At 40.9% G+C, this 16,775-nt stretch overlaps 3 protein-coding genes across 4 annotated transcripts; 2 read left to right on the top strand and 1 right to left on the bottom strand.

Moving 5' to 3' along the window:
* The first annotated feature begins 146 nt into the window (after positions 1-146).
* Positions 147-10,076, top strand: pea (peanuts). The gene is made up of 14 exons (XM_053769419.2): positions 147-364; positions 594-1,453; positions 1,758-1,919; positions 2,421-2,525; positions 2,811-2,954; positions 3,275-3,787; positions 4,024-4,271; positions 5,435-6,101; positions 6,859-6,999; positions 7,883-8,035; positions 8,486-8,614; positions 8,702-8,898; positions 9,353-9,532; positions 9,816-10,076. The coding sequence occupies exons 1-14, from the start codon at positions 271-273 to the stop codon at positions 10,036-10,038; spliced, it is 3,816 nt and encodes a 1,271-aa protein (XP_053625394.1). The 5' UTR covers positions 147-270; the 3' UTR covers positions 10,039-10,076.
* A 278-nt stretch (positions 10,077-10,354) lies between these two features.
* Mul1 (Mitochondrial E3 ubiquitin protein ligase 1) lies at positions 10,355-14,448 on the top strand. Its single transcript, XM_053769567.2, has 6 exons — positions 10,355-10,596; positions 10,779-10,936; positions 11,454-11,611; positions 12,240-12,513; positions 13,032-13,239; positions 13,683-14,448. The coding sequence occupies exons 1-6, from the start codon at positions 10,480-10,482 to the stop codon at positions 13,800-13,802; spliced, it is 1,035 nt and encodes a 344-aa protein (XP_053625542.1). The 5' UTR covers positions 10,355-10,479; the 3' UTR covers positions 13,803-14,448.
* Ctu1 (Cytosolic thiouridylase subunit 1) lies at positions 14,432-16,337 on the bottom strand. Of its 2 annotated transcripts, none has more exons than XM_053769565.1 (4): positions 16,232-16,337; positions 15,517-16,056; positions 15,174-15,378; positions 14,432-15,056 (listed from the first exon to the last, which is right to left on the bottom strand). In XM_053769565.1, the coding sequence occupies exons 1-4, from the start codon at positions 16,232-16,234 to the stop codon at positions 14,461-14,463; spliced, it is 1,344 nt and encodes a 447-aa protein (XP_053625540.1). In that variant the 5' UTR covers positions 16,235-16,337; the 3' UTR covers positions 14,432-14,460. The 2 variants fall into 2 exon arrangements, with proteins under 2 accessions (XP_053625540.1, XP_053625539.1); XM_053769564.1 differs by having other exon boundaries at positions 16,137-16,306.
* Between the last annotated feature and the right edge of the window lie 438 nt (positions 16,338-16,775).

The following is a 16,775-nucleotide window of genomic DNA, read 5'->3' as shown; positions in this document are numbered from 1 at the left end:
CGGGCTCTTTTGGTCTATCTATGGTATAGATTTAGAAAGATTTAGAAGGACCTCCGCGCGGCCTGGATCTATGGTGACACACAATGGTACTATTTTGTCACTGTCAAAAAAATAATGTTCATGTCAAGTAAAATTTTGACATTGCTCATATTACGCTCATTGCTCTGCGTTACTTTGTCCACAGAATGCATTTTTATAGACTTTGTCTTTTTGCCCAAAACATGCAGTAAAGTAATTTGAATAAGTGTGTCTGTTTATCAATAAAATAAAATGGATGAAGTTGCTAAATTAGAACATTTATCCCTTGTTTCAAAAGTATGCACTGAATTAGACAATCACTTGGGTTTAAATGATAAGGATTTAGGTAAGGTGTTTATAATATGAAGTTATTTGGTACAGTAAATTTAATTGCTTTCTATTCATATCTTATAAAAATATAGTATCAAATATAAACTTATGTATTGTATCACTTATAATTCAGGTTATTTTCTAAATGAAATATATAAAATAAATGTTAATCTCGATTTTTGTTAATTAATAATTATTACTCATAATGATGATATAATTACTAACCAATATATTGTCACTTTCAGCTGAGTTTATAATAGATTTAGCTGACAAGAATCCAAATTTTGATGATTTCAAAAAGGCTTTGATTGAAAATGGGGCTGAATTTTCTGATTCGTTCATGACAAACCTGCTGCGCATCATCCAGCACATGAAGCCAGCAAACACCTCTTCTACCTCCAATGAGACGGAAAGTAATAAGGATCCATTGGCATGCAAATTTCCCGGATTGGCAATACCTAATGAGAAACCACCTCTGTTTTCATCGGATGATGATAGCAGTGAAGAGGAAGATGATAAAAAAATGAAAAGGATAACTTCCAAGGATGTGTTTAAAGATGAGTCGAAATCTAGAAATAATGATGCTGTGGTGGATGCAGCCATGGCAGAATTAGAGGCTCTTGCTCCTAAATCTGATCTCAAAACTACTTTCACTGCTAAATCTGAACCCAAAAAGGAGGATATGGTCAAAGACAAAGATCACAGTCGTAAAAGAGAAGGTTCTAGAGAAAGAAGAAGTAGACGTAGTAAGAGTAGAGGTAGAAGAAGCAGAAGTAGAGATAAGAGAAGTCGAAGTAGAGATAGGAAAAGAAGGTCTAGAAGCCGACATCGACAGAGGTCCCGTTCAAGGGATAGACACAGGTCAAAATCAAGGGAAAGGCGTAGGTCTAAGTCTAGAGAAAGACAACGGTCTAGAGATAGGCGAGATAGGCGTAGGAGGTCAAAGTCAAGAGAGAGGAGGTCGAAATCTCACGAAAGGAGATCAAGGTCAAGAGGAAGAAGGTCAAAGTCACGCGGCAGAGAGGAGAAGTATACTGATTACACAAAGAAGCCTAGGAGACGCAGTCCTGAGGTTGAAATGAGTGACGACCCTGAGCCTGGAAAAGTAAGTGTATCATTTGTTTTGGTATTTGTTTATCTTTCCTCCATCCCTCCCTTGAGAATGCATGCAACCACTGGGACCAAACATAGATCTAATCTAATTCACTAAAATTTATCCCAGAGTTATGTGTGCAGATGGCATAAAAAATAATTATGATAGATCTTAATTCATTACTTATCATTATTTACTTGTACATAATACAACTTGGGCATCATTGGACACGGAACTTACTTGATTTTGTCATTGACATCTGTATGTATCGTCATTTTAGTCATAAACATTTTATTTATAAGTCCTTCATTTTCAGATTTATAATGGCAGAGTGGCAAATATAGTGCCATTTGGGTGTTTTGTGCAAATAGAAGGTGTGAGGAAGCGATGGGAGGGATTAGTCCACATATCTCAGCTCAGGTCTGAGGGTAGAGTCACCAATGTGTCTGATGTTGTCTCCAGAGGGGACAAGGTTAAGGTACGCCCAACAAAATCTTTTTAAAATTATTATTAAAATTTAAGATGAATTGGATCACTCCATATCTTTCCTTTCGTGCGGGCGGGCTGCATAAATTCACAGAATTCGCATATAGAAAATGAGATTATATGATACCACAGATTAAATAATACCCCAGATTAAATAATACCCCAGTAACGATATGAAGGTGAATGGAAGTAATATGTAAATACCTAGATAAATGTCCTACGAGGCGATAAAGGAATATGAAGCCTTGACATCTGTTTGGTAGCCTGTCACAAAATAAAGCCAAATCTTGAAAATTCAAATGTTTTATTTTTTAAGCAAATTTTGGTTATAGCAAATGCAACCTGGAACATGGAAACGCGGTTAGTTGATAAAAGGTAACTTTTTTACTCCATATTTGTTGGAGTTAGTAATGGCAAAAATAGTCTAGTTACAGTTGAAATAGGTTATGAATTATTATAGAGATTGCCTAACTTATGACAGCTTTATTTGCAGATCAAAGTGCTGTCAGTGACAGGTCAGAAGGTCTCCCTCACCATGAAGGATGTGTGCCAGGAGACTGGCAAAGATTTGAATCCCACATCACACGCACATCTGGAGGTAAGATTAATTGTTTAATTGATTTTTCTTCTGCATATTCCTGATGTGGCTTTTTCATTTTGAATAGAAAAAGAAACTTTAATATACCTACGGTGGTATGTCGTAAACTTAATAGTTGATTAGACAAAGATTATACTTTTGTATGAGATTTTCTTTTGAATAAACAAGAAATTTGTAGAGAGGAGATTGTACTTTATGCTTTAGAGTTTGAAATGTAATTTTAGCTGATGATAATGTGAAACATTACGAGCATGTGAAGTTAAATATGATATGTGATCTGATCAGGCGGAGCGGTCGGGCCGCAACCCGGACCGGCCGCCGGCCGCGGCCGCCGTGCTGGCCGGGCTGCAGGGCCTCGACCCCGACGAGGACTCCAGCCGCAAGCGCGTCACCAGGGTCTCCAGCCCCGAGCGCTGGGAGATCAAGCAGGTAGGCACTCAGCCATACTGTCCATGTAGATATCAGGGTGTCCACATTCTGGATAGTCAGGGAAGCTCAAGGTGGTCGGGAAAAGTCAGTTTTTCATAACTTCAATTTCAGATATTTTTCACTTTGCTTATAAATTACACATAAAACAGCTACTTACTGAAATTTTTGAAGCATTGGCCTGAAAATTTGAAAAAATGGTCAGATTATTTTTTTTGAACTTTTGCTGTGGACTCCCTGTTAATATCCAGCTCAGAGAACCAAAAATATGTTTCATGACTAAAATTACAGTATACAATCAAATCGAAATATTGTTTGTGCAGATGATATCATCTGGAGTCATAGATAAAAGCGAGCTGCCAGACTTCGACGAGGAGACGGGTCTACTACCAAAAGATGAAGACGGGGAAGCGGACATCGAAATAGAACTAGTCGAAGACGAGCCTCCGTTCCTTCAGGGTCACGGCCGGGCCTTGCATGACCTGTCTCCAGTCAGGATTGTGAAGAACCCTGACGGCTCCTTGGCACAAGCGGCTATGATGCAGTCCGCTTTAGCTAAAGAGAGAAGAGAACAGAAGATGATCCAACGCGAGCAAGAGATGGAAAGCTTACCGACTGGATTGAACAAAAACTGGATAGATCCGCTCCCGGAGTCTGATGGGCGGGCGTTGGCTGCGAACATGAGGGGCACCGGCATCACACCCCAGGACCTACCGGAGTGGAAGAAGCACGTGATTGGCGGGAAGAAGTCGTCGTTCGGGAAGAAGACGAACCTGTCGCTGCTGGAGCAGAGGCAGTCGCTGCCCATTTACAAGCTGAGAGACGAATTGACTAAGGTAAGAAGAAAATATGGAAATAACTATTTTAAATTAATATAGTATTGGATTTTGAACTTTAAAACTAAATTCTTACAGAATCGTTTCAAGTCGTAATTTTTCAATAGATTCATGAATTAATGAGTCTTGTATATTAACAACGTGTGCGTACGTGCACTTTGTTTGTGTAGATTTTTTTCAATTGTGGTTTTTTTAATACAATTACACATTTTAACTTCACCATGTCTTCCACGCAGGCCGTGGCCGACAACCAGATCCTCATAGTGATCGGGGAGACCGGGTCCGGCAAGACGACCCAGATCACGCAGTACCTCGCGGAGTGCGGACTCACAGCGCGCGGCAAGATCGCCTGCACGCAGCCGCGCAGGGTCGCCGCCATGTCCGTGGCCAAGCGCGTGGCCGAGGAGTTCGGCTGCCGCCTGGGGCAGGAGGTCGGCTACACCATCCGCTTCGAGGACTGCACCAGCCCCGAGACTGTCATCAAGTGAGTATTGTTATGGTAGACTACCAGCCGCGGAGGTGGCGACCATGTCGTGGCCAAGCGCGTGGCCGAGGAGTTCGGCTGCCGCCTGGGGCAGGAGGTCGGCTACACCATCCGCTTCGAGGACTGCACCAGCCCCGAGACTGTCATCAAGTGAGTATTGTTATGGTAGACTACCAGCCGCGGAGGTGGCGACCATGTCGTGGCCAAGCGCGTGGCCGAGGAGTTCGGCTGCCGCCTGGGGCAGGAGGTCGGCTACACCATCCGCTTCGAGGACTGCACCAGCCCCGAGACTGTCATCAAGTGAGTATTGTTATGGTAGACTACCAGCCGCGGAGGTGGCGGCCATGTCGTGGCCAAGCGCGTGGCCGAGGAGTTCGGCTGCCGCCTGGGGCAGGAGGTCGGCTACACCATCCGCTTCGAGGACTGCACCAGCCCCGAGACTGTCATCAAGTGAGTATTGTTATGGTAGACTACCAGCCGCGGAGGTGGCGACCATGTCGTGGCCAAGCGCGTGGCCGAGGAGTTCGGCTGCCGCCTGGGGCAGGAGGTCGGCTACACCATCCGCTTCGAGGACTGCACCAGCCCCGAGACTGTCATCAAGTGAGTATTGTTATGGTAGACTACCAGCCGCGGAGGTGGCGGCCATGTCGTGGCCAAGCGCGTGGCCGAGGAGTTCGGCTGCCGCCTGGGGCAGGAGGTCGGCTACACCATCCGCTTCGAGGACTGCACCAGCCCCGAGACTGTCATCAAGTGAGCCACTATATTGTTTGTTTGTTAGCGCTTCACGCATTATCTACTGGACCGATTGTTATGAAATTTGGTACACAGGTAGAAAATTATCTTCCGTAATACTTCCTTAATTATTTTTTATCCCGAAATTCGGAGCGAAGCCCCGCGGCGCAGCTAGTTTACTATAATATGAAACGAACTAGATCGAAATATTATACATATATTTTATATGCACATACAGCACAGGGTCTCCAGCATCCCGATGCGATTCATCGATGCGTTGCCAGCTTTTTGAGAAAGCGATAAACCCTTTTATAGAAAAGCATAACATGTTGTTACATATTATATCTTTCCATATACATCGTGATGACCACAATTCAACATTCTATTATGTCATGTTAACATTCTGGAAATATGTTCCTTGCTGTCACCAGGTACATGACAGACGGCATGTTGCTCCGCGAGTGCCTCATGGACCTGGACCTCAAGTCGTACTCCGTGATCATGCTGGACGAGGCGCACGAGCGCACCATACACACCGACGTACTGTTCGGTCTCCTTAAGCAAGCCGTTCAGAAACGACCCGAACTCAAACTCATCGTCACCTCAGCCACTTTGGATGCCGTGAAATTCTCACAGTACTTCTTCGAAGCCCCCATCTTCACGATCCCAGGAAGAACTTTCCCCGTTGAAGTCCTGTACACCAAAGAACCTGAAACGGATTACCTAGACGCCTCATTGATCACAGTAATGCAGATACATTTGAGGGAACCGCCCGGTGATATCTTGTTGTTCTTGACCGGTCAAGAAGAAATCGATACGGCTTGTGAAATTTTGTATGAAAGGATGAAGTCGTTGGGCCCTGATGTGCCGGAGCTGATCATTCTGCCAGTGTATTCTGCGTTGCCGTCGGAAATGCAGACAAGGATATTCGAGCCAGCGCCCCCTGGCTCGAGGAAGGTGGTGATCGCCACCAATATTGCCGAGACGTCGCTGACCATAGACGGGATTTACTACGTGGTGGACCCGGGATTTGTGAAGCAGAAAGTGTACAATTCTAAGACTGGGATGGATTCATTGGTTGTCACTCCAATTTCACAGGTAATTTGGGAGTTAAATTTGCTTATCGTACAAGAATTTTCTCCTCAGTAGTCAATTTTTGAAAGTCATTTATGAAAACGATCCTTCTTTCTTAACGAGTGTGTCGTTGCTAACACTTAGTATCAGAACTTGTTCAAGTGGCCTTAAGGCATCTTATATGACTTTTACGACTCCTGCCTTCCAGTGTCAAACAGGGCCGATGGTCTGATTATTAAGGATGCCGAAGGCCGTGTGAAATGTAGAAGAAAAAGTAGGTAAGTGGACTCTGGGATCCGATGCCCTGAGGAAAACGCTCTGATGAGATGAGATGGACAAACAAAACTATAATATTATACTGAAACAAAATTCGCTCACATATGTTACATATATACCCATTTTAAGCCTTCGAAAGTTTATGCCTATGTATATAGTTATTATAAATGTTTATTTTACAAAGCTATTGCCAGAATAAAAAACAAAATAAAAATATGATGGTAATCTGGCAAATTCCAGTGTCAGGTGTTGGATCGCCGCTGTAATCATAAAATATATATATATATATATATAAAACTTTTGACTTGCTAAGTGACAGACTGACAGACAACGCACAGCCGAATCTATTAGGCCTCGAAAGCTGAAATTTGGTGTGTAGGTTCCTAGGACAGTGTAGCGCCAAGAAGGGATTTCCTGATATTACCACGGGAAACGGATTTTTACTCACATACGAAGTCAAAAGTTAGTCTAGAATATGAGATAAGTTGCCGTGTACACTGTACAGGCGGCGGCGAAGCAGAGGGCGGGTCGGGGCGGACGCACGGGTCCGGGCAAGTGCTACCGACTGTACACGGAGCGCGCCTACCGCGACGAGATGTTGCCCACGCCCGTGCCCGAGATACAGCGCACCAACCTCGCCACCACGGTACTCTACTCTCATGCACAACTACTACTCAACTCCTAGCTTTGAAATTCTTACTTATTATTAATATTACTAGTTGTTCACTGCGAACTTACCGCCGCGAACACTATACATTTTTACAAAATTGTTAATTTTTCATAAACGATTTAAACGATTTTGTTGCCCAGCGAACTTAAAAATTCTATTGACAGACTCTACATACCTTTTCAATTTCATCAAAATCGGACCAACGATTCGAAAGTTATCGCGTTACAAACATACGCGTACGTATTTTTGCTCGCTTCGCTCGCTCGGTCAATAAATGCGAAAGTTGAGGGTGTGTATGTTCGTTAATATTTCTCGAAAAATCTACTGGACGGATTGTTATGAATACTATTTACGGATGTAGTAATGATATACGAGTAGAAATAAACTGGAATAACACACTTTTTGTCCTGAAAGTCCACGGGAGCGAAACTCCGGGGCGCAGCTAGTTCATGTTTGTGTAATATTTTTGTACTCACGTTTTATTAAACTATTTTGTTAAAATTTTGTATACAGGTACTTATAGGACCAAAAAACCGATCGTGTTAGTTTTCGAAAACGACTAACAATTTCGTTGAAATTTGAAATACAGAGGGGTAAGTGCGGGTTTGCATTTCCATCATCGAATCGATTCGAAGTGAGACGCAGCGAACCAATCACATTGCAGTGTGGTTGTCGTTGCGTCAGAATAGCGCACTGTGATTGGTTCGCTGCGTCTCACTTGACGGTGACAAGTGAAATGCAAACCCGCGCTTCACGAACTCGCAGGTGTTTACGGAAGCAAGAACTAACGTCCAACGACAGAAATTAACGTCGCGAAACACTTTTCATGCGACTATGATAGGCTTAAATATTTGTCCAGGTGCTGCAGCTGAAGACGATGGGCATCAATGACCTCCTCCACTTCGACTTCATGGACGCGCCGCCCGTGGAGTCCCTCATCATGGCGCTGGAGCAGCTGCACTCTCTGTCCGCGCTGGACGCAGAGGGGCTGCTGACGAGGCTCGGCCGCAGGGTCAGTATTACCTTCATGGAGCTCCCCCGTGGAGCCCCTCATCATGGCGCTGATGTCTTCAAATTCATATGGCACGGGTAGGATTCGAACCTGGGACTTTTTGGTTCCAAGGCGGCTGCCATAACTACTGGACCACCACAGCTTCACGTTATTTATTAAGTTCTTTGAAGTTAACGTTATATGTCGAAAACGTTTCGAAAAATACAACACTAGGGGTTAATGCGGGTTTGCATTTAACTTCTCACCATCGAATCGATTCGAAGTGAGACGCAGCGACGCAGCAGACCAATCACATTGCAGTGTGGTTGTCGTTGCGTCAAAATAGCGCAATGTGATTGGTTTGCTGCGTCTCACTTCGAATCGGTTCGATGGTGAGAAGTTAAATGCAAACCCGCACTTCGCCCACCGGCATTCCTGATAAATATCGTTATACGATTTCTATATTTATAGATGGCGGAGTTCCCCCTGGAGCCGAACCTGTCCAAGATTCTCATCATGTCAGTGGCGCTGCAGTGCTCCGATGAGATCCTCACCATCGTGTCTATGCTCAGCGTGCAAAATGTCTTCTATCGACCCAAGGTAAGCTAAACTTTACTTGTTACAAAACATTATAATAGATATATAGATAAGTATAGACCTAGATATTTTAATTTATTTTATTTACAGGACAAGCAAGCTCTAGCCGATCAGAAGAAAGCGAAGTTCAACCAGCCCGAGGGTGACCACCTCACGCTGCTGGCCGTGTACAACAGCTGGAGGAACAACAAGTTCTCTAACGCGTGGTGCTACGAGAACTTCGTGCAGATCCGCACGCTGAAGCGCGCTCAGGACGTCAGGAAACAGCTGCTGGGCATCATGGACAGGTGACCACATGTCTCGACACACAGAAGTTCATACAACAGATCGTCACAATATAGACATAATTCTCTCATATCTCATATCCGCATTCTTTTTTGTTATGAAAAGCCCTTCGAAGCATTGGCATTTTAAATCTTTTTATCTCTTTCTATATTACGACGACCTCGGTGGCGCAGTGGTAAGGTTCTAGCCACTGAACCGAGAGATTCCGGGTTCGATCCCCGGTCGGGTCATGATGGAAAATGATCTTTTTCTGATTGGCCCGGGTCTTGGATGTTTATCTATATATGTATTTGTTATAAAATATAGTATCGTTGAGTTAGTATCCCATAACACAATTCTCGAACTTACTTTGGGGCTGGCTCAATCTGTGTGGTTTGTCCTAATATATTTATTTATTTATTTTTTACAACCTTTATGATGTAAAAGTTATAAATAAATGATGAAATCTGTCGACAGACACAAGCTGGACGTGGTGTCGGCGGGCAAGAATACGGTGCGGATCCAGAAGACGATCTGCTCGGGGTTCTTCCGGAACGCGGCCAAGAAGGATCCGCAGGAGGGGTACCGCACGCTGGTGGACTCACAGGTGGTCTACATTCACCCCTCCAGCGCGCTCTTCAACCGGCAGCCTGAATGGTGAGACATTATTATGATTCTTGTTATTTGTGTATCTAGGATATCTAGAAATACAAAAGCATACTCTATACTTAGTATATAGTATAGTCTATGACCAGCACCTGGCCCAAGTATCTTTGGTTTATAAAAAGTTGGGAAACGGGCTCCGACGTTCAACGTTTAAGGAAATAATGTTCAGATGCAAGCGAGACAGATTGATCATTAAAAAAAGTTATGGGAACACTTTCATATCATGTCTTGCTAATTGTAATGAGAACTCTAATATGACTATTATCTTTCGCAGGGTAATTTACCACGAGCTGGTACAGACTACCAAGGAATACATGCGCGAAGTCACCACCATCGATCCGAAGTGGCTGGTTGAGTTCGCGCCAGCGTTCTTCAAGTTCTCTGACCCTACTAAACTGTCCAAATTCAAGAAGAACCAGCGGCTAGAACCCCTGTACAACAAGTACGAGGAACCCAACGCTTGGAGAATATCTAGGGTTCGCAGAAGGAGAAATTAAATATTATTTATGATAATTAAATTTTAATATTAACAATGCTGTTGCTTTTTATTTTCTGAGCCTTCTACACTGAATTAATATAGGAAATGTGGGATTCGGCACCTATTTGCATTTTTCTCTAGTCTGCGTTTAGTTTCCACCAGGACTGACAATAAAATCCTTTTTTGCTGTAGAATCATATTATTATGCAATTATTAATTATGTATACTTCACATAGGTATATATATACTTGTATGTTTATAAAATCAACTTTATTTTTTAATCTGCATGTTATTTATCACACAAGAAAAAAAACTAAACGCAACATGTCAATTCAACAAAAAGGAGAAACGTCAAATCAGTTTTCTCATTTTCCAAAATGATTGATAAAATTGTATAATTAAAAGTAATAGCTATCTTTAAATTAATTGTAGTTCAGTTCTTATAAAAGCGACTAACAACATGGACTTTTTCTCGGAAATTATTGGAGAAACTGTGATTTTAGGGTTGGATTCCCTAATCTTAGGGTTCTGTATCAAACAGCTGAGCAAATGTAAACACATACTCAATGCTCTACAGGTAAGCCGATTTCTGACTAAACAGAGTATATTTAATTGTAGGAAAAATTTTTTTATTACATTGCGTAGTATAAACTTACTACACAAATATAACTTGATTGAAACTAACACAGATACAAACTTTCGCATTTATATTATTAGTTGGGTCAACAGGTTTCAAGAACCTATTTAATTGTATTACAGACAGCTCCAGTCCTCGACATAGACTCAACATTGAACAAGGAGATCAATAAGTATCCAAATAATACCATCCCATTTGTGGTGATCCGTGGCCTTGTGAAGCCGCTGGGAAACCCTATCACTAGCAACTATAATAACTCAGTCACTGGAGTCATTCAGAGGTTGGTCTTATTTACTTATTCATATTAATTTATAATTTATTTGCCAACTAAGTGTACAATGGTAAATGATGATTTTAAATGATCTCTTATTCTGATAAGAGAGAGATCATTTAAAATCATCATTTGTGCTTTCCTAAGCTGTTGAACATCAGGAACCAGGATCCACTTTCCTAGTTATTTTCTCAACCTAAAACATATGGCCAGCTATTTGGTTTGGATGCTTAAAATGACATGGTGTTTTAAAATATACTATTTCTAAACCAGGGTGGAAAAGAGCTTTGCTTCAACCTATAGTTACATAGCATAAATGTTTTTTTTATTGTTCTAATAAGAACGCTAATGTTATTGCTGAAGATCCTTGTTATGTGTGCATGTAATTAATAATGTATGTAAATACATTTTGAACACTTTTATTTTTTTCTTTTTCAAATTTTTTGACAAGAAAAAAACTACACTTAGATATTATTATTTTCATGAAAGGTATAATGGAATAGTCAATAGATGTTTAATATTTCAGATTGACTATAAAAGAACATGTGATAGCGAGGACCTCGGCCGGTTTCTGGTCAGACCAAACACGAACTATCCACGAAGTGTGCAACTCTACACCGTTTGTGCTCAGCAATGGCAAATACAATATCGAAGTTGTGGACGCACTGGCGGCGGAATTACTTGGTAAATTCTTCTTTGTTTGTAATAACTTTATCACACAAAAATAAGTATCTATATGACAACTGCTGTATGTTTTATCTACTGGTAGTAGTAGTTTTATCTAGTAGGTAGTACTATCTTAGTAGGTAGTAATATGTTATTGATACCTAGGAATTAGCCGGCTATATCTAGGAGCAGCTGGTGTTTGTTAGTTATACCTAGGTGTAGAGATATTTAAGAGAAAGAGATATACTAAGGAGGAATCCAATATAGGTAAGATTCTTAAAAATGTAAAACAAGAATCGCATCAGAACGCATCAGCTTAATGAGCTGCTAGTGTGTTATAAATAAAATAAAATAAATAAGAATCACATTAAATCCTCACATGTTCCCAGTTGCATTCTAGGGTGTGAGACTATGAAGCCCTGGGCTGTCTGAATAATAAAAACAAAACTTTTTAAGGTTTGGCAGCTATTTTACAGCCTGCCAAGCTCTTTGGGAATGCCATTGTTACCTATCAACTGCCAAAGCTATGTGTTCATTTAGTCATATGCCATCCTACAGGAAAATATGGAGTAATCTTATTCTAAGTGACAACTCCTGTCTCGGACGATTCCACATTAGTTAATTGTTAATGTATTTTTTAAAATAGATATGGATGTAATCTCTGACAAATTCGAGCCTATGTCACCTGGAGTGATCGATCATGTGTGGGGCTTCTTCTCCGGCGTCAGACAACGAGGGCTTCAAACTATGGAGGAGATGCTCCGAGACGGATCCTACATCACAGCTATTGGGGAGCTGAGTCGAAGTAACACGGGATCTTTGAAGATCCAGCCCCCAAGAGACGGGCTTCCATTGTACCTGACTACTGCTACGAAGTCATCACTGCTGAAGAGGCTAGCTAGTTCAAGAGATTTCTTGAGGTAGTTAAAAATATTTTGTTTTAAATTATAGAAATTCTGTGGAAAAACTAAGGTCCCCTGTTTGCATGGAGCAGGATTTTATTGTATGAAAAAAATTCAAATCCAAAAACAAAATATATTATTTTCATCCATTTTATGAATAGAAATGTATGCACTACTGTATTCAATATACTGCCAGTGTTGTGTGTGCAGCGGCATTGACTCATTTATTAACCCGATGACCTGCTCAATTGGAACTGCCAATCAATGGAAGCCGCTATTTATTGGCGCATGTTGAGAGAACTGTTCTCAGTTTTTCGTTTGCGTATTCATACACTATACCAACTACACAATGCATTGATTTATGTTTGTTTCGATTGTGTGAGTAAAAAATCATTTTACAATTTATTTTATTTAGGTGTTTTTCAAATATTTAATGCTGAGAAGTTACCTATTTGTGAGGACTATAAATGATGGAATGCTTTCTAATGATATGCGTTGCATCAAGTACGACATCAAATAAATTAAATATTGGGTAGGGTGCTCCTGGTGGTGTTCGGGTCAGTGGCGGTGGCGGCGTCGTGCCGCGTGCTGTACAAGTACCTGGCGCGGCGCAAGCGGCGCGCGAGAGAGGAGCACCTCAAGCGGACGCTGGCGCAGAGTCGCCGCCAGCGCCGCAAGGACAACCGCGACAAGAACCTGCCCGACCTGCAGCTCTGTGTCGTCTGCTCGGAGAACCCTAAGGAGGTAACCATCATCAGCCATTTCTATTTGGCAGGGTAATGGTGTTCGGGTAATGGAGACTGTTTTGATTGGGTGACGCCTGCAGTTTTGTAACGTTTGCGTTCTACTATCCATACTACATTTCATACAGTAGTTCGATTTTGTTGAGTTTGAAACAGACATTTTAGTTAAAATATGAAAGACGTGATTTAGCTCCCACAGCTCCTTTTTTTTCATCTCACTACTAAACATTTCTGATAAACTTATAGATAGGATGTTATAAAAGCTCTACACCGAACTCAGACACATGCCGACACGAATGCGTGAACGTTGCGTAGTTAGTATGAGTGCTTTTATTTACCGCAATGAAAAAGCCGCAATGTATTCGTATCCGCCAAAGATTGGCAAACTGTTCGACGACAATGTGGAGCCGGCATTAGACTTCAAAACATAAAAATGAATTCTAGATAATTCTACTCCCGTGCGGCCACGTGTGCCTGTGCGAGGACTGCTCTGACAACATCACCGGGAGCTGCCCCATCTGTCGCGAGAGGATCGTCTCCCGAGCGCCCGCCTTCATCACGTGAGGCTGTCGGCCGCGGAGAGAGACAGGTAGATGTCACCAACTCCTTCTCATTGTTATCACCGTGATGCTAAATTAAATATTAAAAAAAAACGATTTCGCAGGTTATTGGATGTGCATTGTGCAGTAACCATAGCTTCGCGAAATGTGATTACATGTTACATAACCATACTTCCCTGCTCTGTAACTACAGTCTCCGATGTGAATTTTACCATTGTTAATCTCTCTGCTTAGGAAAGATCACAGAAGTGCACACACTTGTTGTATAAAGTTATTGTACAAATAATGTAGGAGTGAAGTGCTTTAGATTATAATTAGACATATATTTTTTATTTATTTTTAAAAAACTTGGTTTACCTATTAGTATAAGTACATGTTAACTAACATTTTAGATAATTGTGTGACATTAATATACTACGATAAATGAAACTGTTGATCAACATGGCCTGTTTAACTTGTATACTAATAAGAAAACCAAGCTCTATACTCGAGAATATAAAATGGTGACAGTATTGTGCTATGAGATAACACTGTTGTTGTAATCTTGTCATCTGAATAAATATTTTGGTTGTAACAAGATTGTATGACACTGTTACATGGATTTAAGTTAGAAATAAACATCAAAGAAATAAATATTTTAAATTGTATAATTTTTTTATTCATTAGAAACCTATCTGCAATGAACCCAGTCTGCCACATGAGGCAGAACAAAGGTCTTCTTCTTCGCCATTGGTTTCTTCATTGTGTGACTTGTCATCTTCAAACCTATTTGCTATATTTGTCTCTTTCTGTCCTGACGACCTGTCTGATGCTTGTGAATTATCTAACTCGTATTGTTCCAATAGATTGTTTAACTTAGCATTATTTGCTGCTGGGTCGACATCTTTAGAACTACATTTGCCAGAACAGCACTGCTTACTGTTACACTTGTCACTACCATTGGTAAGAGTTTCCTTACAATCTATTTTATTACAAGCTCCAGATTTACAACATTTCCTACTCATCCTTGATTTCTCATTATTTACATCAGATAACTCTAACACAGCTGACTTTAATGCATCATTTTGCTTAGAGTGGTATTCATCCAACATTTTCTTAGCCTTTGAGCTTTTGCCAATGCCGAGCCGAGGTAGGCCTTTGTTTAGACCCTCAAGCAGAACACAGGCCTTGCATACTTCCTGAGATGATACAAAGTGACACCTAACACAAGTTCTTTGTGTTGGCAATGACACCTCATCTTTTACTGCCATGGTCTCTCCTGAAATCAAACAAAGATTTCCTTAATTGACATGCTTTTTCTATGCCCATTTTTTAATAACTTGTTAACTATACTTTTGCTTTTTAAATATTTAAATAGATGCTTAGTTGCAAATACCTGAGTATATAATGTCCATAATACAAGCTGGTCTGATCTTCTCCATGTCCTTGAGCAGAGCCCTGGCATGCCCTCTGTATGCATTTGGTGCAAAAATACATTCTGTAGAGAAGTACACAAGTTTTTTGTAATGTGCATACATCACTATCTCCTTCTCATAGGTGTACTTCAGAGGTTTCACTCTGGGGATAGTTCCCTCACTGCCCTGAAAATTGCGCCAAATAATACACAACACAATACATTCATTAATCACAAAAACAACAAACATTCCCTTATGAATAAAGAACAAGTTTATATTGACTAGTCCTTATAAGTGAAGTAGTTGATACAAGCTGAAACTTACAGTAGATATTGCAGTGCACCTCTTCAAGCGAGCAATGTCTCCTCTGAGAACATTCATCAACACTGTCTCAGCAATGTCATCAGCATTATGTCCAGTTGCTATACATTTGACCCCAAGCATTGCAGCACCTCTGTCTAATGCTTGTCTTCTGAACACTCCACAGAAAGTGCAATTATTCTTTCTGCCTATCTGAGCGACGATTTCGTCCATGGTCCAGCCATAAAGATCTTTGTACGACAAAATTTTAAGAGGCATTTCATAGTCGTCTCTGTTTTGCTTCACTGTCTCTAGACTGTCATCTCGGTATCCAGTGATCCCTTCGTCGATTGAAAGTAGAGTAAGGTTCAAACCATAATCGTAACGACTGTTCAGAGTTTTCAATACGTGAGCGAGCACAGTGGAATCCTTTCCGCCTGATGCAGCAACCGCAACTGAATCTCCTCTATTGAACAGCTCGCTTTTAGTGATGGTGTAGTGGATTTCTGTTTCAAAGGCCCAGTAAAAGCAATCCTTACACAGGGCATCGCCAGTTTTAGGTCTCTGAAATTAAAAAGTTGAGATTTTAAAACTTGACCTATTTGTTTACATGATTTTTTAGTTGTTACTTTATACGATTTCACCTTCAAAACGGCATTTTTACCGCACCCTGTTCCACACAACACTGGCATAGTTCTTATAAACTAGTGATATAAAATATTAAAATAAGTAAATCTACCATGAAAAACGAAACAATTTTAGGTTATTTTCGTCATGTTTCAGTGATTTGATTTATGTCAAAGTCATAACAAATCAGTTGGCTTGCCAAATCTTATTTTGTTTTTGTTACCTCATACAAATAGTGATGCGATGCGAGATGCGAATGTGCTTCGCCTCAAGAGAATGGTCTACGTGAGATGTGGTGCTTCACAGGTTGCTTGCATCCTTATTAACATCTTGTTTTGATTCGAGTGATGTACACAATTTCTTGAACTCGAAAAATTAAATAAGAATTTCTTTGTGGATGAGAAAATATTTTATTTATTTATCTACTTAGGCATACACAACAGGTTACAATTTATTACATCAGTAAACAGAGTGATTTAACACTAAGACCTGGACTAAACCCAAAAACGAACACAACATGACAAATTTTGTAAACTTAGGTAGTTAGGCACTAACACTACTACTTAATAACAATAACTACTAACCCTTTCTAGTAACTAACTTTTATTGCATTTTCTTGATTTTCTTGGAACAATCGTTTATTAATAGATTCCTAT

This window comes from Plodia interpunctella, chromosome 3 (assembly GCF_027563975.2).
Source record: "Plodia interpunctella isolate USDA-ARS_2022_Savannah chromosome 3, ilPloInte3.2, whole genome shotgun sequence".
NCBI lineage: Eukaryota > Metazoa > Arthropoda > Insecta > Lepidoptera > Pyralidae > Plodia > Plodia interpunctella.
This window is presented reverse-complemented; position numbering and strand designations above follow the sequence as displayed.

What these genes read in the sequence shown, in the direction of transcription:
- pea (XM_053769419.2), top strand. Translation starts at nt 271, where the DNA reads ATGGATGAAGTTGCTAAATTAGAACATTTATCCCTTGTTTCAAAAGTA. An exon ending in TGAGAGACGAATTGACTAAG is followed by an intron (nt 3,788 to 4,023) that starts GTAAGAAGAAAA and finishes TCTTCCACGCAG; the next exon opens with GCCGTGGCCGACAACCAGAT. An exon ending in TTCAACCGGCAGCCTGAATG is followed by an intron (nt 9,533 to 9,815) that starts GTGAGACATTAT and finishes TATCTTTCGCAG; the next exon opens with GGTAATTTACCACGAGCTGG.
- Ctu1 (XM_053769564.1), bottom strand. Translation starts at nt 16,184, where the DNA reads ATGCCAGTGTTGTGTGGAACAGGGTGCGGTAAAAATGCCGTTTTGAAG. An exon ending in GGTGCACTGCAATATCTACT is followed by an intron (nt 15,379 to 15,516) that starts GTAAGTTTCAGC and finishes CGCAATTTTCAG; the next exon opens with GGCAGTGAGGGAACTATCCC. An exon ending in TATGGACATTATATACTCAG is followed by an intron (nt 15,057 to 15,173) that starts GTATTTGCAACT and finishes GTTTGATTTCAG; the next exon opens with GAGAGACCATGGCAGTAAAA.
- Mul1 (XM_053769567.2), top strand. Translation starts at nt 10,480, where the DNA reads ATGGACTTTTTCTCGGAAATTATTGGAGAAACTGTGATTTTAGGGTTG. An exon ending in AGTTCAAGAGATTTCTTGAG is followed by an intron (nt 12,514 to 13,031) that starts GTAGTTAAAAAT and finishes AATATTGGGTAG; the next exon opens with GGTGCTCCTGGTGGTGTTCG. An exon ending in GCTCGGAGAACCCTAAGGAG is followed by an intron (nt 13,240 to 13,682) that starts GTAACCATCATC and finishes AATGAATTCTAG; the next exon opens with ATAATTCTACTCCCGTGCGG.